We start from the raw sequence: 25,197 nt of genomic DNA, 5'->3' as shown, positions 1-25,197 counted from the left end.
TTTTTTTTTTAATCAGAAGGATATGCGAACAATATCATGTCTAAAAGAACAAAAATTATTCACATGTCATATAAGCCAAAAAAATTTTTTGTAGTAATGGCATATGCATGCAGTGATGATTCCTTTTCCTATTCATACGTGTTGCAACTTGCAAGTGTTCCTTGTAGGAAACAAGTTCAAAAAATCTGCTTTATACTTAGAAATAAACCAAAATGGGTGAACTGGTTACATGTTTGTGTGCGATTAGAGATAAAAGAAAAAGGATGGGAAAGGAGGGGAAAGGAGGGGAAATGTATAAACTATTTGAATTCAGCTCCAAGTGCCAGGTCCATTGCAAATTTTCAATCTTTTTTTGGGGTTCACGTATAATTATGCTTTGATTGATGGGTTTTTAAAGTTATGGTTTTCTGCTAATTGGGATTCTTGAAAGTTTTTATCTTCATAGAGTTGGTTTGTTGAATTTTTATTGGGGATCCCTGTGTTAAGTTTTCATTTGGTCAAATTGGGGATAAAAGATTTATGTCGTCTTTTCTGGGTGGGTTTTGAAGCTGCATCCTTTTATTCGGATATGCCTGGAAATTTTCCATATTATGTCCTTGTTTTGTTGTAGTTTCTATGTTGGCACATGGTATTATTTTGATTTGCTTGCTGGTATTTGGTGTACTGATTCTGCTCTGTAGAATTTTTTTTTTCCTTCAAAAAAGACTCACCAATTATTGTACCTTGTTCCATCAATTATATCCTTCAACATCTACAACTAGGAAACAATGGATGCCAATTTTTTATTTACCTTATAATATGTCAGTTGTACTAGAATTTCATCACAATTCAACTCTAGGGTGATGATCTGCTATCAAATTTGAGTACTGTTTTGATTCTAAATGTGCTTTGTTTTATTTTTCTTGAATTTCAAATACTTGGAAAACGATTGTCAGTGCTCATGTTTTACACCTGTGTTTTGTTATGAGTTAAGGAGTTTATGCTTTGTCAGGGTCAAGTAAGATGAGAAATATGTTTGTGCTACCAACTATGGTTTGCAATTTATATATAAATGTAATATAGAGAATAGGCACTGGATTTGGCACGTTGACTTCAATGAATAGGCATTGATTTTTTTTTTCTAATTGTCCAGATGTCGTAGCTTATTAGAAGTCGTAAGGCAATTACGATTGCACCTCGTTCGATTCCCCCGCCTCCTACTTCAACCGCCACTGCTCTAGCAGAAATGGAGCCCATACCGGTTAATCTGATTGATGTGGCTGATGCAATTGCTCCCCAGGTCTCCCAAGTGCCGGCATCATCAGCCCCTTCAGTTACGATACCTATTAGCGCCAGTCGTGGTCACCGCCGCCCCCGCACGCCCGACACGACATCGGCATCCACTACTGATGCCTCGAGGTCCCAACAAGGTAAACATGTGATAAACGCTATTAACTGATTTTTTTTTCTATAGTGCCTTGGTGCTTTCTCCATACAAAATGTTCCATCTCATACAGGAAGATCAATTAAGCATTAGAACCTGAAAGTTTGTCATTTTATTTCCAATAATTGTTCGAATAAATCTCTTATGCTAAATTTTGTCAATATTTATATTGCTAATTAAATTTGCCTATATTGTCAAACTTGTGACTTGAATTCAAAATAATGTAACAACAAATAACTTAAAAAATGAGTTGCTAAATAGAATGTGGAAGTTAAATGTTCCTCATGCGATTAAAAATTTTAGTTGGCTTTTAATTCTGGATAGCTTACAAACTAGATATACACTATGTAATATTTCACTTGGCATGTACTACTGAAGCATTCAACTGTTGTGATTGTTGTTGGATATCATATATTATTCATTACAAAGTCCAGGCTTCAGGAATTTTTATAACTTTAGGGGAGGTTCTGCCGAAATTTTGGTTTAATTTGTTGTGTTTATTTGACTGTTTTTTTTTTTTAGCAAAGAAAAATACTCAGGGACCTTGTTGCCAGTTGAAGACGGCGAAGGTCACCTGAGTGACCAATGGATGTAACACGATCGGATACGACGACCGGCATTGGGCTACACCAACAAAGGAGCAATATAGCGAATTGGCCCACGATAATGGTTGCGTCGTTCGGACTTATTGCCCTATGCAATGGAAGTCTTGAAGGCGATGCCAGACGAGGTGATGATGAAGGTGTGCGCACAATTGTCGGTAAGTATCCTACCTTTTAATTGTTTTTCCTTTAAATTTTGTATATTTATTTTACTTAATGCATGTAATTAATTTGTTACATTGCAGACAAACTACAATTTCGACGACATCAATGACGATATGTTAACGTACATCAACAGGCTCTTCATTGAATGGTACAAGTAGTTGAAGAGCGACATGCACCAATATTTTGAGACATTTGATGCTCCTCAAATCGTTCTTGAGGAGGATTGCCCGAAGGAGTTTGAGGACCAAGAAGATAATTGGGTGTGGCTCTGCAGTCATTTTCAGGAGCTCAGCTATGTGGTATGTTTTTTATATTAGGTTTAAAAGTATTATACGTTTCTTACTAATGTTTATTGATTTTTTTATATTTCATTTAAACTAGAACTAATACATTTATTTTTTGTATAATAGAAGAAGGCGAAGGTTAACAAGAGCAATCGGGAGAAGAAGACTCTTCTCCACCATTTCGATTCGAGACCCTTCTCATATATGATGAAGGTGCAGGGGCATGTAATAATAAAGTTTTACATATTCAATTTTTAATATGTCAGTAATATTTTTTTTCTTTTTCGTACTAACATTTTTCTTCTCTTGTTCTATTCAGGGGGGTCCAAAATTTCCGGAGATCTGTCTTTAGAGACGTTTATGTTCGACCTGGGGATGAGTTGGCTGAGTCCCTTCATGTAAGTATTCCTCAATTGTAATTACTATCTTACGCATTCAAGTATCATGGTTATTATTTGAATGTTATTATTGATATTTCATGTTATATTACACATGCGACGATGATGGCGAAGAGGCATTTGGTTCTTCAGGAGTCCGCCTCCCAACTTCCTCCCGAGACTCCGTTCGAGTCTATGGATCCCCCAGAGGATGTGGGGTATCAGATCTTTACAAAGACCTTGGATCACACTCTAGGGCGGAGGCCAAAGACGTATTGTATGGGGGATGGGGAATGCCCGGCTGTGGGAACCTAGAGCCTATTCATCATCACAGTCAAAGAGTGAGGTGACAACTTTGACAGCAAAGGTGGCGACCTTAGAACTGAGCTCGCCTCGTATAAGAGCCAAATCTCACTGATTTTACAGGCCCTCAGTCAGTCCGGCATTCGTCCCCCATCGACATCTGAGCCCCTCCAACCCAAGCATGCCCAGAACTCTGCCCCTTCAACCTTTGAGCCCATCCCCAACCCCGAGACCTTCGTACCCCAAGATTTCCAACCACCTTCGAATGTTGACCTCGTAGATTACGCCGCATTATTTTCTTAGTTTTTTACTCCCTTACTTTTTAAACATTCTCCTTGTACATATATTTTATATTTATTTAAATAAATTATTTTTCTCTTCATTACATTTTTAATTGCAATTTAATTTTATTATTTTATTACAAAATTAAAAAACATAACAAAAAAATTAAATTTTAAAAAAAAAATATCTTTTTGCGCAACGAATACCTTCGTCTCGCAAAATTCTTGTAACTAACAAGGTTTCGTCGTGCAAGAATAAATTATTGTCGCGCAATTGCGCAAAGTTTCGAGAGACAAATATTAGTCGTCCCACATTTGTATCCTGGTATTTTGTGCAACGAACACATTCATTCCTAAAAAATTTGTGCAACGAAGGCTAAACCGTTGCATCGTGTTCTTGCGACCAATGTTATTTTTCATCATGCAAAGTCTTTCTTTACGATCTTTGAGCAACAGATTCTTCGCGGCCGTCACGCAAATGTTTGTGTGACGAAAATACACTTTGAGTGACCAACTTTAGTTCGTCACACAAATAGTTAAACGTAGTAATGTGAGTGTAAAATGTCTGATGAAATATTTCATAAGCTAAACAAGATCAAAACACACCTATTCATGTTCAATTTCGTAAGCTTGTTCATCAACTTGGGCAAAAGAATTGATTGATTCCACCCTCATCTACATTCATTGCCCCCCATATATATCCCCAACCAAACACCATCAAATCCAAGTGGTTCGGTGTAGGCCAAACAAGGGGATGGGTTCGGTGCAACCTGGCATGAGGGTCAAGGGCAGGCATCATTGACAAAAGTACACGTGTACGGTGATGGTGACTGCATTTGGTGTGACCCTTGAAGTTGAAACTTGAAGAGGACGAAGATGAAGTGGATCACAGGGAGGGATGAATGCACGTATGGGCAAGTTTTGTCGCGTGTGGGCCGTTTATTTGGATTGATTGGACTCCGTCCGTCGTCCTTCAACGTTCAAATTCCCCGCCAACAATAACATGCCGCGAGTCGATCGTTGACTTTCTGAGCAGCAAATTTTATACGACTCAACCCCTCACTTTAATTAAAACCCCGGCAACCTCCACTTTCTTTTCTGTTTTTAGTTGGCCTTCACTCTTGACTCAGTTGCAGATACATCTTTTTTCGGGATAACATTTGCATTCTAAATGTTTGTTTGGGAACATTCACATACTATATAACACATTACGTATGTTATATTGTTATCTTGTGTCGTGGTACATGATGGGTTAGTAACATTTAGGTATCAAACTCTCTATACATGAAAGCCGAACTTGATATTTTCTATTTACAAATTACAAATAATATACTTATGGACCGTAGTATTAGTGACATGCAAAAAATCTGTTTTCATCCAGTGCCCTATTTGCATTTGAAGAGAGAAAGGGTTTTACTCAAACGCTCAATGAATGTACGATTTTTGTTTACTTGCTCAAAAATCTGATCCTATAAAATAAAAAATTACTGTTATAGTAAATAATATTTAGAGAGAAAATAGAAAGGAGAGAGAGAACGAGGGGCTCAACTGCCTAACTTGATTGTGTTTTCCTCTTGGCGTTGACTGTGTTTTTCCCTTAGCCTTGTGCCTTTTTATTTATACTAATCCATATGAACTTTACTTGCTTTTCAAGTAATACAAATCATATTAAGAAAAATGATCTTTCTAGATCTTGTAGAATTCCTATTTCTCACATTCGTAGAATAAACTAACTGCAACAATTACGATATGAACGAAGTTCTTGAATTTGCAAGGCAGAGGGCGAGCACATAGACAAACATTAGAGAAATGCTACATGTAATCGCTTACGCACAAGGAAACATTGTGAAACTCATATGCATCGACGGCTAAAATTTACTGACTCACCCACCACATCTACATATAAAGACTTAAGCAGGCTAACTGGCAAAAAGGCCACGGCCCATTTTTTTTTTTTTAAATAAAACAAGATAAATGAGAACATTGCATACATCCCCTCTCCATCTCTTTTATTTACCACTTTCGAACGTAAATATATATATGTTAAACAAATGTTTGCCGTTCTTTCTCTACTTGATTTTCTAAATTTTACATCCCCTAAAGAGTCGGGTCCTAATCTCTCCGAGTCAGTTTTCCTATTTCTACTACTACTTGCTTTTTTACATTGTCTAGTGGTGTCAAGAGTGCAAAAAAGAAACCGTCACCGCGCCATCTGAATCTACTGGCCTGCTACTCCCAACAGTTTCAGGGGAAACTTAAGCATACCGGCACGAATCAGAGAGGGGCGAATGCTTAGTACTTGAGGGTGAGGAAGACGAAGAAGTGTCAGAATCTGAAAATTTTCTAAACGAGCTACTCCAACCATGCACTGAATGACCAAATATGTAATCGGACAAGTCATCGGTGCTGGTAGAGCAACAAGTACTATCAGTACTGTAAGAACCTTCGTCGGAGTTGTTGCTGATAAGGGAAGAATTGTCACTTGATGAGTCCTCTTCCATAATCCTTTGCAGCTCCTCTGGTGAATATGCACTGGGTACGGAAGGGGGAACAGCAGAATGTGTGGAGACAGATTTTGGTTTCAAATTGGCAGTCTTTCCACCGATCCAGGAAGGAATGGCTCGATGTTTGGGATCAGGAGAGATTATCCTGTTCCTTATCAATCGCGGGGCCCTTGGCAAGCATCTGCAAGGTAGTTCAGTCAAAAGCCCAAAAAACAATGATTAAAGAGACTAGATAAGAGAGAGACAGAGGAGGGAGAGGAGCAAACAAAACAGAAGAGATCCATCACCTTGAATAAAGAAGCATGTAAGCGCCTTTCATCAAGACCTTTTCAAGTTCCACAGGTGTTACCTGCCCAACCAAAGCCAACACATTATAAGTTAAAAGCGCTCAAATATGCAATTACAACAACATTCTGGTTATGCATGAAAACAAATAAGCAAGGCATAGGAGATTGACACATGTATAGCGTGGAAAGTAATAATCGTAGGTGTAAGGGAGGAGGTGTGGACCATTTGTGGGCCAGTTCGATCTTGGTCATCCTTGTGGGCTTTGGTTTCTTGTTTTACATGTAGACTAAATGATGTTTAAAGGGAAAACCTTGTTCTTTGTATTGTAATTTCTTTCAGGTAACCCCTTGACTTGTAGTAGATACTATTTAGGTAAAAGGAAAAACTAAGTAACAAAAAAGGAAGAGTAAAGTTGCAACCCATATTAAAGACATAACTTTGTATTAAACATACCGTGCTGTCATCAACCATGAACCACTTGTTCTGGGAATTCCTGACATAGCACACGTAGTGACCAGAAAATGCGGAATTCATGATATCTAAGTGAACAACCACCCCGTAAAGTCTGTATATAGGCGATTTATCACTTGTACTACTCATAAAAGGTGCCAAGTCCAGGATCTCAGGAAACCGGATAGGCTTATTGATCTTCCCAAATTTTCCAGACTGTTTACAGGAGAACACACATCAGATAAAAGGAAAAGAATTTACAAAAAGCAGAGACTGAAAACACGTCCTTGAATAACTCAATTACCTGAAAACGCTTTAGTGCAATTGTAAGGATATTTGGAGCTTCCAGTATCGTCAACTTCTTTTTGGCCTTCTCATAAGATTTGCATCTGATTGACATGATATTGAAAAACACCAACAAAGTTAGTGCATCTTAGCCAACAATTCCATAAAATTAGAAAAACTTCAATGTAGTTATTATAGTTGTTCAAACTCTGACGGGAGATCAATGAGTAATCATCCATAGGCAGATTACAAAAGGGGAAAAGAGGGGAAATACGATACCAACTCCAGCAAAACCTACATCCAATATTATTTGATAACAATCAGACAAAAAATTAACTTTGGTGCGTTGCGGAGCTAAAATTGTAATAAGAACTCCGTTTTTTCCTGTACATTTCACTATAAACCAAACCTTAGCAAATAATCATGCCAAAGAGAGAGAGAGAAAAAAAAAAAAAAAAAAAAAAAGAGAGAGTAGCAGGGTTCAATTTTTGTAAATAGCACAGAGAGTTTGAATTCTTATAGCCCATAATATCTAATCAGAATGTGGACTTAATATAGTATTCATTGCATTGCCAAAATGGTTCACCAAGTTATAATTCATTGCCAAATAAAGGTTGATTAAGGAAACATACTGTATGGTCTAACAAGAATTAATAGATGTTCAAACATATTTCTAGAAGAAAAGGAAAAAAAAAAAGGACAACTAACCTGACACATTGGTATTTGTTCTCCCCATCCAAGGTCTCAGTACCAGTAAATCGACGAAGAGCCTCTTCCAGGGTTCCTATATCACCCTCAATCTCAACAGTAAGATCCATCATTCTTTCCTGCCGCTCAGACTTACCTTGGCACTTTGTGCATTTTATCTGCACCATATAAAATCAAATTTATACATTCTATAAGGAAAATTATTATGTAAGCTCAGACGAGACAACACAACCTTGGTTGTATAAAACTTATAATAACAGTAATACATACCTTTGATCGAAGGTAGCCTCCAAATGTAAGGCCTATTAAAGTTGTTTCTTCTTTCAAGAAGCGCGACGAATTAACCCCAGCTTCCGTAAGGCAAACTGATTGCATCATGTCAATAGCATACCTGTCAATTTAACTTATCAAGTCAATAAAAGGTTTTCAAGAAGATGAAACAGTAAGTGTTACTAATGCATAGAACAATATGTAGGCTCCAGAGATGTACAAGTTTAGCACACCTTAGAAATTCATGGGCATCTTCTTCTCTCCCATTACCAAGTTGACTTCCAATTTTTCTCAACTGGGAAAGTATTCCCATAGGAGACAGAGGAGAGCTCCCTTCCTTTGCCTTCGAAACTAGACTTTCAAACTCACACATGAAACACCATTCCTTCTTTACACCTGACAAATTAAAATCTCATCAATAAACTGTGCAGAATACAGGATCTACTGACTGTACTAAACAAGTACTTGCTAGGAATCCAAGGAGGAGAACATGTTCGAAAGCTTACAAGCCTTAGAATGGAATCCTTGAAGCAAATAAGCAGTCAGAGGTGGAGTAAATGACAAGCACTGTAGCACTGCATTGGCATAGCAGCTGCAGAATAAAAATAAAGAATACATGAAAAACAGAATAACCACACTTCTGATCAAAACTCAAAAGTTTGATCTATCAAATCTGTTTGAAAATGAAACCAGCAAAAACATATAATAAAGTTTTATGCACATAATAATTGTAGCAAATATAGTTAAACAGTGTAATAATCATGTCCCAACATCGGGAAAATTTCCCATTTCTGGTTTAGAAGACTGAAAGATGGTAGTACACCATACATATGGAACTGGGTAATACTGACTATATAAAACAAGTAGCAACATGCACGTTCACCTTGGTTACAGCTACAAGACTTTATGAAGATCTAATCCGATTCACTTCACTACTTGGTTCCATGCACTTTTTTTTTTTACCAAACATGACCACATGAACAGGTACCATATGATGTTACCTGTTACCGCAATTTATAAGGCCAGAAGGGCGCAATTCCACCTTGTTCCAATTGTAAAGCTTGACAAATAATTCATACCGAAAGAGTTCCTGCTGAAACAAAGACACATAATCAATTCACAATTATTGCTAGCCGGTTAAAATGTTAAGGAATATGCACTAAAAAAGAATAGAAGGTCAAACCTTCTCGCTGTATTTTCCTGCAACCTCACTCCCAACTCCGACAGGATAGTGCTTTGGTATTTTGGATCCTCTAAACTGATCGAAAACCTTAAATACAGAGGTTTTCAAGCCATTCCTGTCATTTGAAAGATTTGTAGCTTGAGATGAGACAGCATTACTAGCCTCAACAATGTCAACTTTTCCAGATTTTACACATGGAAGTGAGCCTCCAACAGCAGATGCATGGCGAGAATCAGAAACACTGGGTGATGGAGTTCCAGCTTCCCTAGACTTCAAAACATCTGAAGTTCTGTTGCAGTTCTTAACAGCATGATCTGACCTTTCTGAACTTGTGGATAGCACTCTACTAGGTTTCAAAGCATGTGTGCATTTTGAAATTCTTTCAGTGCCAACAGATTTATGAACAGAAGGCGAGGAGGAAGACTTAATTTCTCTGAACTTGAAGGCATGTGAATTGCTGCTAGAATCATTATCCCCATTTTTCGACCATTTACTTTTCTGGGATGGAGAATTCTTGACCTTCACAGCATCTCCACTAATCTTCTCTGATAAATCTGCTCCACAAGTGGACTTACTGAGCTTCGAAGAATCCAGAAGATCATCACCTAACCTAGTGCCACTTGACCTGGAGCCTAGCCTATGAAGGGGAGGTGAAGTACTTCCAGACAAGTTGAATGAAAGATGTAAGGAAGATCCAGAATCAGATATCTTTCTATTACTAGCTACACTGGAATTGGACACTTGGGCATCACTCCTGGACCCTACGGGATCAAGAGTGTTCCCCCAGAAATCAGAGGATGGCGTACAAGACTCAGCAACTGGACCCTCACTCATGCCACTGTTGTTCAAACCTGAAGAAGAATTTGATCCCCGCTCATTTTCTTCATCCTTAACACTAAGTTTAACCTGATTCAACTTATTCAACTTAGCAAAACCACCAACAGAATCAACCAAGCTAGCAAACTTTGGAGATGATGGCTTAGATTGATCGATGTTGTTACCATTAAGGGGAGTCTGCTGGGCTTTCATAAAAAAAGGGGTCTGCTGGATCTCAAAGGCATCATCAGCAGATGGTTGCCCATCTGATCTGTCAGGTTCAAATGAACTAACACTCCCACTGACAGAAACATCGTCCGAAGATTCAGTACCGCTGGCAGAAGTAGAAAATCCAGAAAAAGAGGTAGCTGGTGAGTCAGATGTAGAATTTGTTCCTTTCCTCTCGGCAAGAAATTCATCTTCACTATCATCATCCCTTATACATTCAACATCGGGAGGGCAACCAGGTTTAGGCAATGCAGGTTCCTCAGAAGATTTTTCAACAGACTCCCTGCTTTCAAACTTGTTGGTATTAATTTCAAGGTCTTCTTTGGTTACCTTTAGTTCAAAATCACTTGCCACTACAACGTTCTGGTGAATTATGCTAGGAGGACGGCACTCTTCCTTGTGACCTTGTCGCCAATGAACAATTTGACACTTTGCAGAACTGAAACATTTAATTGGATGTCATGTCCATGAAATATAATACCATACCAATTACAGATGCCCGCGTTTAAATGAACAAAACTATAATTCCACAAAGTTTTTTACTTTTTAGTCAAAGTTTATAGGGGTTGGCTACAGCCTACAAGGATTTTTATTTCATCATTATCAAAGGTATAATTGTTTATTGAAGCCTTAAATTCTCTATGGGAATTCCATGATCATAAGATGTCACTAAGTTCCAAGACAACCTTCTCTCTGTTACTTTGTTTGGCTGTTTGAAATTTCATCAAATTATCTTTTACCATTTTTCCTTTTTTTGACAAGCAGCACAAGCTCGGCTATGCCATGTGGACTTCTTGAATCAGAGAATAAGCATACTAAAACTAAAACAAACAAAAAAACAATCTACAAATGGTTGTTAATCATTGTTACTTCGCAATTGTCGCAACATCTTAGTAACTAAAATCCCCTTCCCTTCACCTTTCGTTTCCATAACAGACAGTTTAGGAACACTTATAAATACTCATGGGAGGTTCAGTAAATCAAAAACAACATAAAAATCATCAAATTCCTTCTTCCTATCTGAGTCAAAAACCGGTTTTTCGAGTTTTCGCTTCTTCAACAGATTCAGAAGTAAAATCAGATTAACCACCAAAAAAAAAAAGCCATCCCCTGAATTAATGTTCAGCAAAAGGGAAAATAAATAAATAAACAACTGGGATGCACACAGAAATTTCAAAAAATACATCATATGCTCAACATGCAATGTAAATAAAGAATAACAAATTGGCACCCAAATCACAAAAATTAGAAGAAAAATGAAAAATTAATTAATTTATCAGAAAACTTACCAGTAACGAACCGCTTTGCAGCGGGCGCAGCGCGTGGTGGTGGGGCAGTAACAAACAACGCAATACGAACCTTTAATCTCAGCTACCGGAACAGCGCCGTACCCAGCCGTGACCTCGAACTCAGCTCTAGCATCTTCCTCCTTGGCCAAGACCAAAAGTCTCCTGATCTCCTCCCTCCTGGCGTTAGCGAGGCGCCATTTTCTCCGAACCACGAAGAATCCGATCACCGACGCCAGAAAAGAAACCACCAGCACGAGGCTCCGAAACCCTAAATCCCCAGCCACATGCATTTATCCTCCACCCAATAATTCACGCATCCAAACAGACCCAAAAACATAGACGTAGTAATTACCAACGGCGACGCCCGCGGCGGCGGTTTGGTGGTGATTGAAGAGACGGACGAGCACAGCCGTCCGAATTGGGCGATGGTCGCAACGTACGGCGATGATGGTGGTGGAAATCGAAGAGACGAAAGGAAAAGTGCCAGGAAATGAGAATTCAGGTGGGAAAGAAGAATGTGGTTGGTTGCTTGGAGAGAGTGTGGATTTTTCAGATTTTTAGCGACGCTTGTTTTTTTATTCGGACAATAAACTGGGAAAAATCTATTCGGATTTTACTATTTTTGGGCTTGTGAGAAATATTCGGGGAAAATAAAATTATATTAAATTCCAATTTCAATGAATATTAAGTTATTAATATCGATTTTTATTTAATTTATTTTTTGTTTTGGACGTTGAGAGAATATTGATTTCGGAAAATTGTCGGTCGGGGGCAAGGAATTTCGCACCAGGGCATCGAGAAGCGTGAATTCTTCGCTTTCAAATATTCGGTTCGACCGGCCGGCCGGTTCTTGTGCCGGTTTGGTTCGATTTAACTAATACGGAATTGGACGGTTGCACGGTGTCGCTCGTGGTGAGTCAAAAGGTACGCGTGAGCGTGGGGCAAAAGGGTTGAGGAGGACATCCAACGGTGGTGATTGGTTGGTGGTGGAGAACGATGGTTCACTCACCATTTTGGGTGTTTGCTGTACATAGTGAATGGGAATCCACTAACACCTAGTTTGGGAGTGAGGTGCTTAAAAAAAAAACACTCATGAAAAAAAGCTGTGAGGATTTTAGGTGTTTGGTAAACTGAAAAAAAAGAGTTTATTTTGGAAGCTGCTGTGAGAATAAGCTGAAATCAAAGGAAAAAGCTGAAGCTGCTATTTGCAGCTTTGGAAAACTGGCTTTTTTTCAAAGCACATGGAGCTACAGTGCTTCTTTAATGAAAAGACCCACTATTAGACTGCTTTTTTTTTCAAAAGCACTTTTACAAAAAAGTTTACCAAACACTCTGCTGATTTATTTCACAGCCGCTTATTCTCACAGCACAGCCGCTTATTCTCACAGCAGTTTTTTTTCAAAGCACAGCAATACCAAACCAGCCCTAAGGGATGAGGCAATTCAAAAGTAATTGCCTTTCCTATAAATTGGTTGAATCAAACACTACTTTAGCACGATTGGAACTTCCACATGTTTAAAATGCTTAGTTTGATATGATACGTATGATCTACAACTGATATATAACGTAAAAATTAAATTGTGAGATTTTCTTCATCACTAAAATCCCTTAAAACGTTTGATCCGCAACTGACATATACGTATGATCTGCAACTGACATATAACGTAAAAAACACTTAAAACGTTTATTATATCAATGTTAATAAGAAAACGCAGAACTAAACTGATGTTGACTATTCATGGTCAAAAATTGATGCACTGGCTACACTTTTTAAAGCCTTTGATGGCATTGAGATTTGAGAAGCCATTTCCATTTTAGATCTTAAAGCCATTTCAACTTTAATGTAACAATCCATCATAATAATTAAAATATTAACTTATATAAAATACATATGAGTTTTCCATATTTTAGTTCTTATTGGTTGGTTAGTATGAATACGGTGTAACCAATTTTTTATTTTTCCTTCAAAGATGTGTAGGATTGAAATTTATAAGCATATGGCCCATCGGAAATATAGAAAAATGGATGGGCGTGTGTGCTTATTATTAATAAGTCAAAGATGGAAGCATGAATTTGTTTGGTATTTGAACTACAATTATATTCAAAGCTTCAAGAAATGGCAAAAGTAGAAAGATGACGATAAACTAACTCATATATTGACCAATGAGTAGGATGTCCCCATTTTTCATTTAGTATGGTAATATTTTCTTGTAAAGGGATGTCTTTTCTTTGGAGCAAAATGTTTGTTGAAAAGACAAGGGCACATGACAAAGAAAATCCTAGTCCAATATTACAAGCAAGGAATTGTTGTAGTTTCAAAGTTTAAGCAAATGGTAAAAGGTGTGAAATGCAATGTGCTTTTAAGGATGTTAAATTTTGATACAAAAGATATATGAAATGAATTGGGTGCCAGCAATGCTTTATGGCACAGAATGTTAGGCAGTTAAAAAACAACACGTGCAAAAAATGAGTGTAACGGATATGAGAATGTTTCGATAAATGCATGGGCACATGAAAAATGATAGGATTAAGAACGAAGATATCTAAGGTAAAGTAGGTGTGACCGTAATTGAAGATAAGATAAGAGAAAATTGGTTAAGGTGATTTGGACATTTGAACCGAAGATCTACAGATGCTACGGTTAGAAGATGCGACTATGAGACGGAGACTCAAGTCAAAAAAGATAGAGGAAGACCTAGAAAGACTTGAAAAGAGACTTCTAAGAAAAGATATGGAGTACTTAGAGCTAACGGAAGATTTGCGCAAAACAAAATCATTGTTATCGTGATTTTGTTTTAAGTTTGTGGTCAAGTTTTTTAATTTTCAAATCTTCAAACTAACATCTTTTTTGGATTCACGTCAGTTTCATCTTTCAAGTGTTTAACTGGTGAAGCTGACTGGAGATTTTAATCTAAACCTACATATCATTTTCATATCATCAAATGCATAATTTTTGTATTGGTCTCGGTGCCACAAGGTGAAAAACTCAGGAGGAGCTGCCACTTCGTGAAGACCAAAGGAATCCCTCTCATGTAAGGCAAGGTTGCACAAAGGTAAAGCTGCTTCGTAAACTAGGTTTAGGAATTGAGTTTTGCATGATACTTTATAAGAATCTTGTTTACACTAGTGGATTGGACTCAGTGGTTGAGTCCCCAGTTTTTTAACCCAAAAGTGGGTTTTTTCTAGCTAAAACTTTCTTGCGTTCTTTGTCTCTTAAACTTGTCCACATATCTTATTTACTTGCATATGTTTCATACATCCTATGAATTGTTATTTGATATGTGTTAGAGACTAAGCTTACACTGCATATTATGAGCAATGAATTTGTTTATACCATATTTAGGGCCTCGTATTTAGATCTCGTACAAATACTTGGGGGACTTAAATGTAATTATATGATAAAGGAAGGGGCAAATATGTAATAAGTGAGGAGTCTTTATTCTATAAAAAGACCCCTCGCCCTCACAATTAGGGAAGGCCAATCCTAGGCCTGAGATCCCCTCTCTCACCCTCAGAAGCTCTCAGAAGCTCTCACCCTTTCCCTCTCTATCATCTAAGAGAAATACAATACAATCAGTGTAGATGTAGCCCAAACATTAGGGTGAACCATGATACATCTTGTGTCATTTACGTTTATTGCAGATTCACGGTCGGATTTACGTTGTTCCAAGACCTCCGATTTTGTGCATCAACATTTGGCGCCGTCTGTGGGAATCGATACGAAAAGTTGTGTCGATTCTCTTTCATTTTTTTACCTCCACCGTGAATCTGCAAAATCTGCAAAATTAACACTGCAAAATCTGTAGAAACCCAGAAACCTCTTTGGGCTTTTCCAAAAAATCCCCACAAACACAAAAACCCAATAAACAGATCCTACTTCAGTTCCATCTCTCCCTCTCTCTCTCTACTTTCTCTCTCATCTACATACCTGCAACGAATAAGCTTGTTAACAGAGTCTCAGATCTAATCTAGACGACGCCCTCTCCTGGTCTTACCCACACAGACCCCCAACACAATGTTCGCAGCGGCGCCTGATTGCCTGAAAGCATTCGCCATTTCTTCCTTTCAGTTCTTGTTTTCCGATTTTGTTTGTGAACAGAGCAGAAATTGATTTTCTGCAATTTCTGTTCGAGGCAGTGCTACAACGCATTCTTGCGACAAGCTCGAATCGCCGGGCCGCGAGATCAACAACTCACCGAGCGACAAAATCAAATCCAAGTCCCTCAGGGCGAGCATCTCAATGTCGTCGTTAGTGATGGTATCATAAATAAAGCAGCATCCTCTCTCGTGGGTCCTGGTCAGAATAATCCCGGCGAAGTCACTATGTGACTTCACGTCGAACAAAGACCCAAAGTATAGCAGATTCAGAAGCTCCTCGATGGTAGATTTGGTTTTGCGTTTTGTTGGGCAAGGATTGGCGGTGCTCTCTCTCTGTTGCTACCTATCTCTCTGCTACCACCTATCTGTGAAATTGTGACCCTCTTCCCTTCCGCCAAGTCGCGTTACTCTTAGCAAGTTCAAGGGAAAGGTTCTTTTGGTTGTCAATGTTGCTTCAGGATATGTGGCGAAGAGAATCTGGAGCGCTGGAGCCTACGGGTCCACGGCGGCTCAGCTGCAGTACGACGAGAAAACGCTTCCATTGTTTTTTGGTTCTTTGCTTCAGTTCGTTGTTAAGGAAACCGAAGCCCTCCAATCCAAGGTTGGTAGAAGGTCAGCTCACCAACATCGACTGCCCACGCTGCCCTTGGATGCCTCAGACCGTTAAAATGTCCGAGTTTGAGATTATCAACCATGCTAGCCTCGACTCCGTTGAATCAAATCTGCTAGGCTCAGATATCTCAGGAGTTGCTTAGAGAGGTGCTTCGTCGGAGCTTGATTTAAGAAACATTTCAAAGCTTATCCTTCCTCCCTTAGGTGTTTCGAATTACAACCAAACTCATATCCAATCAAATGGACGGATTATCTCGCCCATGGATTCAAGATACAGGCGGTATTCACTTACATTGCACGAGAAACACTCATGAGTAAGAAAAGAAGATGCCCACTTTCTGAGGGTATAGAGGGGTCACTTTTTACAGGAGAACATGCAGGGAATAGAGTGGAAAACAAAAGCGAAAGTAAAGCAGAAAAGGAAAAGAGAAAAGAAGAAAAAGGGCAAAATGATAAGGCTCCTATTATTACGATTCTTTTTGTCTACCAGGTGAAGATACAGAGAGAGTGTGACGGAAAGCATAACGCAAAAGCAAGGAATAAACACCCCACCAGAATGATGTGATTTATTTTCCTTACTTTAAAGTGATGTAATTTATTTTTCTGATCTTTCGAAGACATCTGTATAAACCCCATCAGAGGGTAAAAAAAAAAAAAGTCAAAGCCCAAAATAAATGGGCTGGAATGTTATGTAAGGCGAAGGCCCATAAGCCCAAAATAGCACCAACCAGGTCATCAAAAGTACACCCAGTACTTCATAATTATTCGGCAACCCGTCGCTATTACCACCAACTAGGTGATCAAAAGTACGCCCAGTACTCCAAAAATTATTCAGTAACCTGCCGCTATTACCAACAACCAGGTGATGAAATGTACAACCCGTACTCTAATATCATTTGGCAACTAGCCATTCATGCCACCAATCAGGTGATGAAATGTACAACCTGTACTCTCCTTCATGCCACCAACCAGGTGATAAAAAGAACGCCCAGTACTTCAAATTATACATGAGCATTACTCATGTCAATCATACATAAACTGACACACCCTGTCTCGAAGGAGGGCATGTTGGCCGTCACGTGAGAGTGACGTAACCATTTACACAGTTCGAAAGCTTTAAAAAAATACAATTACTAAGATGAAACACCCGAGGGTGAGTCCTACTTTTGTGAATTCTGTCAGAACACCGTTGGATTCCTCGTGGCCACCAAAGCTCTGCTATCTAGAACCTGGAGGGGCGCAAAACAAAATTGAGTGGGTCAGTAAAACAAAGTTTTTCGAAAACATTTCATTTAAAACATTTCTAACCCCTCGCTGTAAAACCTGTATACTTTCCCAGAAAATAGCATAATAGCATATAACTTTTCTTATATCTCAAATCATCATTTTTTCTTAAAACTAGAAAGTATGCCATGTTATAACTGTCAAAAACAAAATGAATGATGCATCAAAATAACAGGTGAAATAATGAATCAACCGGAGACCCTACAGTTGGTCCTGTACGGTTAATTCTATAGCTCAATATCCAATCTAACCGGAGTCACCTCGGTGACCTGTACGGCACTACACTGCATATAAGTCGGAACTACCTGAAGTAGTCTGTACAACATGAATGGTGTAATAATACGCTCTAGTGCTTCTCTCATCAATCATCTGTGCACATAATCTAAAGTCACCTACTAGTCGGAACCACCTCGGTGGTCTGTTCGACTAGTATGTCGGAACCCTCTCATGGTATGTACGACATGCACCTACTTGGATCCAAGGTGAGCGTGTGGTGCGAGGTGAATAATATAAGCACTAAGAGCTATCAACATAATATACATCATCAATGCACATGAATAACATAAACTCACTTGATACTCACATGTGCGTCCACAGCACCAATTCACACACATATATATATATATATATGCATCAATTATCAATTCATAAAATTCACAATATGCATGCATGGCATTTTAAAACATACTTTCATTTTAACTCAATTTCTGGGAAAATCGATAGTATATAGGTAAATACAGAAAATACTACCCACTCACCTGGAGTTCACCCAACAACTCCCTAGCACAACACATCAAGACGTCATGACGATCGGCGCCTAGAACAATAATCAAATCCAACCTCAGAAATCGTATCGATAGAATATAACTTATATAAAACACATCACTACGCAGTTCGATCCGGAAAATCTGCAACTCAGATTTCAAATCCATAAATTCCAAAGGTACACAATATACCTCTAGGACAACATCCTAAAATTTCATTACCATCCAACGGTCGGATCTCCGTCAATTTCCAAAACCAAGTGACGGTTAACATTCTATTTTATGAACTTACAACTCCAATTCCGAAAGATTCGTAAATCGGATTCCTGATCCGTAAGTTCCCATAATCCTCAAATATTACGTATCACAACGTATCAAAGTTTGGTGACGATCCAACGGTCGGATCGTCAATTCACATTTTCATCTAACCACGACTCGAAACGAACTTAGGTTCAATTACTCAATTTATGTCCATCAATTATCAAAACTGAACCTAGAACCTTAAACACATGCTAAGAATGACATTGGAAGGCCATTGGCCACAGGCCGCCGCACGGGCCTCCGCGGGTGGCCGCCCCGGCTCGCTGGAAAATCCAACTATTTCCAAAAATTCTAAAAAAAATACAGAATTGAAGATCTGAATGAGTAGAGTAAACTTTATACCTGAGGCCAAGGCCAATTTAGCCTGGAAGAGCTCCAATTTCACCCAAATCCGTGCGGAACCCTAGAATTGAGTGAGTTCCAATTCGTCCTCAAATCAACTCCAATGCTCCAACTAATGCTTGGGCTATGTTCTAGGCCTCAAGAGGAAGCTATGGGTGGTGGCAATTGGAAGAAATTGCTTCGGGATTGGGTGATTCGAAGCAAAAGCCGCCGCACCCCTCCTTGCGGTTTTCTCCATTTTCAAAGCCAAATCTCTCCAAATTTGAGATGAAATAGATAGAGGGGAGGTCATGGAGAAGTTTCCAAGTGATTTCTTGAAGCAATTCGCTGGAAAAATGGTGGAATTTCGACGGCAATGTGTAGAAAACCCGACGGGTCGTGTGCGGGTCGAAATGGGTCCGGCCGATCCCCTCATTTTCCTTCTCCCTTCTTTCCTCATTTCCCTGATTCTAATTGGTCCTTCCCTTCTCTCATTGTTCCGATTGATCCATCTCCTCCTTCCTTGGTTGGGCAGCCAATCCCTCTTCTTCTTTCTTTTATTTCTGATAGGGCAGTCCACCTCTCTCCCCTCTCTAACTGGTCAGCGCCCAACCTTTAATTCCCCTTCTTAAAACTGAAATTCTACCACAAATAATTGAATTACTAAAATGTCCCAAACTTTAAATGTTAAAATCTTTTTCGTTATAACTCTAAATAGTGAACTGTCTGCGCCCACGCGTCCGTAGTGACGAGTACTATGAGGATAAAATGGCATTTTTGTAAAATCCTTTATTAAACTTTAAAAACTCTTAAAATCAGGGACGGGCTGTGACATAAACATTCATGAGCATCACCCATGTCAACATTCATGAGCATCACTCATGTCAACATCCATGAGCATCACTCATGTCAATCAAACATCCATGAGCATCCCTCATGTCAATCAGCTTCAAAAGATTCATTTACAAAAGCTCTAGCTTCAAAAGCTTCATTTACAGAGCTACAGCTTCAAAAGCTTCATTTACAAAAGCTCTAGCTTCAAAAGCTTCATTTACGGAGCTCTAGCTTGGCAAAGCTTCACCTACAAAGCTTCAGTGCAGGGTATACAAATACTGCCTCCGAACAACCACCACTTCGGCCCATACATGGATTTAATTTGAAGTCTCCAACCAACAGACTCTATTGACCGAAGACTTGGGGGACTACATTATGTACCATATATTGGGCCTTAACTAGGCCTCATGAAAAATACTTGGGGGACTTAGCCCATTACTTATGTATTAAGGAGCGAACCCTTATTCTATAAAAGGGACTCCCTCACTTTCATTAGAGAGCACATATTATTCATGTACTGAGGAGCGAGCCCTTATTTTATAAAAGGGACTCCCTCACCATCATTAGAGAGCATCGCCGCCTACTGAGCAACCGCCTCACCGCAAGCATCAACTCTAGCCTATATTTATGTATTGAGGAGCGAGCCCTTATACTATAAAAGGGACTCCCTCACCTTCAAACGCCACAAGCCAAGCCAACCAAGGCAATATAAGCCACGAGCCGAGCAGCCTCGCAGCGTGTGCTACTTCTAGTTGAGCATCATTTCAAAATTGAGCACTGCCTCACATCGAGCGTCAGTTCAAGACAGCATCTAGTTACTTCGGCCTACACATTGACTGAATTTCAAGTCTCCAGCCAAAAGACTATCTTGACTGAAGACTTAGGGGACTACTGTTTATACCATATTTAGGGCCTCGTATTTAGATCTCGTACAAATACTTGGGGGACTTAAATGTAATTATATGATAAAGGAAGGGGCAAATATGTAATAAGTGAGGAGTCCTTATTCTATAAAAGGACCCCTCGCCCTCACAATTAGGGAAGGCCAATCCTAGGCCTGAGATCCCCTCTCTCACCCTCAGAAGCTCTCACCCTCTCCCTCTATATCATCTCAGAGAAATACAATACAATCAGTGTGGATGTAGCCCAAACCTTGGGGTGAACCACGATACATCTTGTGTCATTTACGTTTATTGCAGATTCACGGTCGGATTTATGTTGTTCCAAGACCTCCGGTTTTGTGCATCAACAGAATTGAATTGAATTGTTATTGACTATGATAACTAGTGAACTAAGTTTGATTCATATATTTGCGTTTGATTAACCAACGAATCTGTACTTAGTTGACCGGTAAGCTTGACTAGTCAATCCAACATACTTTAATTCATAATTGCTTTGTCATTGCTGTTTGCATAATGAACTGATATGTAAATGTGTTCAAGCTTAGGAATTATTGTTGTGAAACTAATTTGGGCAAACTCTGATTAGTTGAACATATTGGTTAGTTAGGTTTTGTCTTTGCAACTGCACTTTATATCAATGACTAACTGGTAACTAGTTGACTAGCTCATGTGACTAGTTTACTGTGTAAAGTAAATTTTTATTTGTAGGATATTCCATCTAGTAACCGATTTCAACCCCACTTAGTGGATAAGGCTTGGCTGTTGATGTTGTATATGTTGTCCTAAGCTCACTCAATGATACTTCTAATGGCAAGTGATTATTTGGTCAAGTGATATTTAATTTTTATTTTATCAAAGGTCTTGAGTTCAAATTTCTTAAAGGATAGCTATTGTTCAATGAAACAAAAATAATACCTCTAAATTAGACATCACATTGAAATTAGGGCTGGGCACGGGCCGGGCCGAGCCGGGCCGAACCTAAGTTTGTAGGAACCTGACATTACCCGAAACGGGCCGGGCCGGGCCGGGCATTATAATTCTGAAAATAGGAACCGGACCTTACCCGGCCCGGTTGAAACGGGCCGGTTCGGTCCGGGTACACGGGTCCTTTTTAAAAAAAAAAAAATATTCAATACATTCCAATTCAAAGGATATCAACGGACAAGAAACATCCAGTATGATGTGTATCTACCCGTCTTTTTCATCTAATTAAGGAAATTAAAAGCTGAACAAACTAAACAATATCGTGAATTCTAAATTTACAAATTCATGGTTTCATTCTTTTTTTTTTTTTTTTTTTTTTTAAATAAGCAAGAGATAGATTTGTTCTATCCATACAAGATGGATAATTGATAGTTACATCTCCCTTTTGCATCAGACAGGTTCGCTTTCTTACTCCTATTGTATGATACATTTTGTTGGGAAAATGAAGAAAAGCAAAGGAAAAGACTTTTTTAACAGCAAACACCGCAGTTTCTAAGGCTTAGTATTTTCACATTTTTTCCCTTGATCGAATTAACTAACCTGGCTCTCGACAAGACATGGATCATTTGGCATTTTGATTGCCAATAAGTGGTCCTTCCTTTTTGTTTAGTGAACCATGAACCACCCTTGCTGTTGTTATGGCAGAATCTGCCCTCTTGATAACTCCCTCAAGCTCTCCAACCTTCTCCGACATTGACATGACATTTGAGTTTGTTGACTGAACTAACTTGTTTGCAGTTTCCAAAGCACTGCATAACTTCAAAGTAAGAGCTGCCCATGAATGATCTGTACCGTCAAGCGCCTCATTCAGCTGCTCATAGTTCTCCTGGAACAACTTGGTGAGGTCTAAGCTCTGATCGGAGCTGGAAACAAAAGAAGACGAAGAGGTCTCAGGTTGTTGCGGTGGCGGCGAAGCATCTGATTCCCCCACGTCGCTCAGCAGATCGCCTATGCATAGAAGATGACCTCCCGCACCTCTCATCATCTCTCCCCTGCCATGGTTTCATTATGAATCTTGCAATTACAGTTCACTACATGGCATGCAAAGCCTTGATGTAAAAAATTTAAATTTTCACGATTGCCTGCAGTATAAATGCGATTCACATCTTAAATCTACAGACCGTGTTTCCACAATAGTTTCTATTTTACTCCAAAAAAAAAATTGATCGCATACAAAACACAAATTAATGACACAATTCATCCAAATATACTCGAAAATTTTCAGATGATGAATCGGAAACAACAGTCACCCGAGGTCGAATCCTATCCTAACATTCCTCAACATTGAATTACATGCATAACTCACATACCCAGGTTTCGATGCGGTCGAAGCTGCAGCGCCATCAGCTTTGGTCTAAAAAAATTAAACACCCAACAACTAAATTCAGAACTCCAGGCATTACAAATAACAACAAAATCCGAAATCAATTTCAAAAGTTAAAGAGAGAAAGGAAAAGGAGATGATTAACTGCAACAACATTGGTAATCAGCTGATCAGCCCGGCGAGCCTTCGAATTCGAACCCGAGCTAACCCCGGCGTCAGATCTGACAACAAAGAAGCTCGCTTTCCTCCCTGAATCAAATCAAAACACAAAAATTAGCAAAATTTTAAAAAGAAAAATCAACGGAGAGGGATAGGGAGAGGGATTCGAGGGAGAGGGATAGGGAGAGGGAGAGGGATAGGGATAGGGATAGGGACTCAGGGAGATGGAGTCGAGGGAGAGTCTGAGAATCCGAGAGACTGAGGTCTGAGGCTGCTGAGGCTGAGGATGCTTCTGGAACTCGGGACTCGGGGAAGGTTGGCTAGGGTTGAAAGTTGAAAACTTGAACTGACGGTTGAGATTGGATGGAGAGATGATATTAAATCTCGTCCGTCCAATCTAACACAAACGGGCCGGTCCGGGTACCCGCGGATCCTATAATTTTGGAACCGGCCCGCCCTTAAAACTTCAATTACCCGGCCCGCCCCGCCCCGATCTACTTTTACAAAACTAAGAACCGGCCCGTACCCGCCCCGTACCCGTATTACCCGCCCCTACCCGCGGGTCCAGGACCCGTTTGCCCAGCCCTAATTGAAATAACATTTATGTCATATATAACAAGTGTACATATATATCTTTTCTTTGTTTCCAAAATATTATGCTAATAAGTCACGCACAATAGAAATTTCACATACATAGACACATAAGTTATGGTTGGTGATTTTCACTCTTTTATTTTTATTTTTAATATTTGTGTGTTTTTCTATTCCTAAGTCTTTAACCCAAAGGGGGCCTGAAAAAAAAAGCAAACAAATATTAAAAAAAAATTGCAAAGTGTATTGGAGGTAAAAGAGATGCGTGAAAATCATCACCCATAAGTTATCTTGAGTTTTTCCTCACAATGTATACTCAGTTTTGAGTTTTTTTTTTACTGTATAATAGTTGAGTGTAAGCTTACATAACATTAGTTCTACTGAGTCCGTTATCAAAACCAATTCTAATTTGCACCTTGTAGCTTGTATAACTAATGAGAAAAAGCTCTAGTTACAAGAGGGAAAAAATGTATAACTAAACTTTCATTGTTGACCTCTACTTTTGGCCTTTGGGTCAATGGAAAACCCCACTAGTTTTTTCCCTCTCACCCCACCCCTTTGTTTCTCTTGTCTTTTGACCATTGCTAGCTTCTGTTTGTGGTTGCTTTTTTACTTTCAATGTGAATTTCTATGATTATGGCACTCTTTTGCTTTGTAAATAAAATATCATTTTGTAGTAATTATGGCCTACTGCCAAACCTTGAGATGACCACAGTTCATATATGAGATTATGGTTTTCATGGTTCTTATGGTTTGTGCACTTGACAAATGATTACGAAGAGAAAAACTCGGCATTTGTTGAAAGTGACTCGTAGCAGTGCTTTTTTGTCAAGAATTACAAGTTTTTTAGAAGGTGATATGGTCTATTACTTGTGGGCAAATTGTCTCTATAACCTTAGTTGATATGACTCATAACAATGATTATTTACTGATCTAAACCAAATTTTCAATACTTGTTATAATTCTATATTGTTATAAAACAATTCAAAAAGTAGACAAAATTTTCAATACATTAGAATCTTCACTTGTTAATCTACCATATAAATAGTGTATACAAAACCTCCTCATTGTTAAGATATGAAACCAATTTTAAAATTAACTAGCTCTTGGTCTAGTTGCATGGTTCTTTTTTTTTTTTTTAATGATATGAGTCCCAAATTTGAATTCTCTTTCTCATGAAGTAACTTTTTTTTTTTTTTACAAGAATACAATTTCATAAAATAGATATTAGATAACTGTTCTTTTATTAACACACTATATTTTGTTGAAAATATCTTATTCTTTTTCTTCAAACTCTCAAACCTACTCACACTCTTCATTGTGGAGCAAAATCTAAATAACTAAATGCAAAAACACATTGATGAAAAAACTGTTTTGTAACCAGTGTAACATGGACTCGACTACTTAGTGGCACCACATGAGGTATGACTTAATATTTTTCATTTGAAATCAATTTGAACTACGTCTTATTGTTTGTGGAACCCTAAACACCAATACAATTTGTCGGTGGATCTCTACAAAAAGGGTAAAGATATTTTAGTAGGTCA

At 38.7% G+C, this 25,197-nt stretch overlaps 2 protein-coding genes across 2 annotated transcripts; both read right to left on the bottom strand.

Moving 5' to 3' along the window:
- Positions 1 to 5,410: 5,410 nt before the first annotated feature.
- LOC126601764 (ubiquitin carboxyl-terminal hydrolase 17-like) lies at positions 5,411 to 12,082 on the bottom strand. The gene is made up of 11 exons (XM_050268522.1): positions 11,457 to 12,082; positions 9,124 to 10,606; positions 8,942 to 9,033; positions 8,447 to 8,532; positions 8,174 to 8,336; positions 7,941 to 8,061; positions 7,671 to 7,828; positions 6,982 to 7,066; positions 6,681 to 6,893; positions 6,227 to 6,288; positions 5,411 to 6,120 (listed from the first exon to the last, which is right to left on the bottom strand). The coding sequence occupies exons 1-11, from the start codon at positions 11,744 to 11,746 to the stop codon at positions 5,691 to 5,693; spliced, it is 3,183 nt and encodes a 1,060-aa protein (XP_050124479.1). The 5' UTR covers positions 11,747 to 12,082; the 3' UTR covers positions 5,411 to 5,690.
- A 9,761-nt stretch (positions 12,083 to 21,843) lies between these two features.
- LOC126601770 (uncharacterized) lies at positions 21,844 to 23,250 on the bottom strand. Its single transcript, XM_050268527.1, has 2 exons — positions 23,046 to 23,250; positions 21,844 to 22,930 (listed from the first exon to the last, which is right to left on the bottom strand). The coding sequence occupies exon 2, from the start codon at positions 22,559 to 22,561 to the stop codon at positions 22,139 to 22,141; it is 423 nt and encodes a 140-aa protein (XP_050124484.1). The 5' UTR covers positions 22,562 to 22,930; positions 23,046 to 23,250; the 3' UTR covers positions 21,844 to 22,138.
- Positions 23,251 to 25,197: the final 1,947 nt, after the last annotated feature.

The sequence above is a fragment of the Malus sylvestris genome, chromosome 15 (assembly GCF_916048215.2).
Source record: "Malus sylvestris chromosome 15, drMalSylv7.2, whole genome shotgun sequence".
Classification (NCBI taxonomy): Eukaryota; Viridiplantae; Streptophyta; class Magnoliopsida; order Rosales; family Rosaceae; genus Malus; species Malus sylvestris.
The sequence above is the reverse complement of the archived record's forward strand: the minus strand, read 5'-3'. Positions and strand labels throughout refer to the sequence as shown.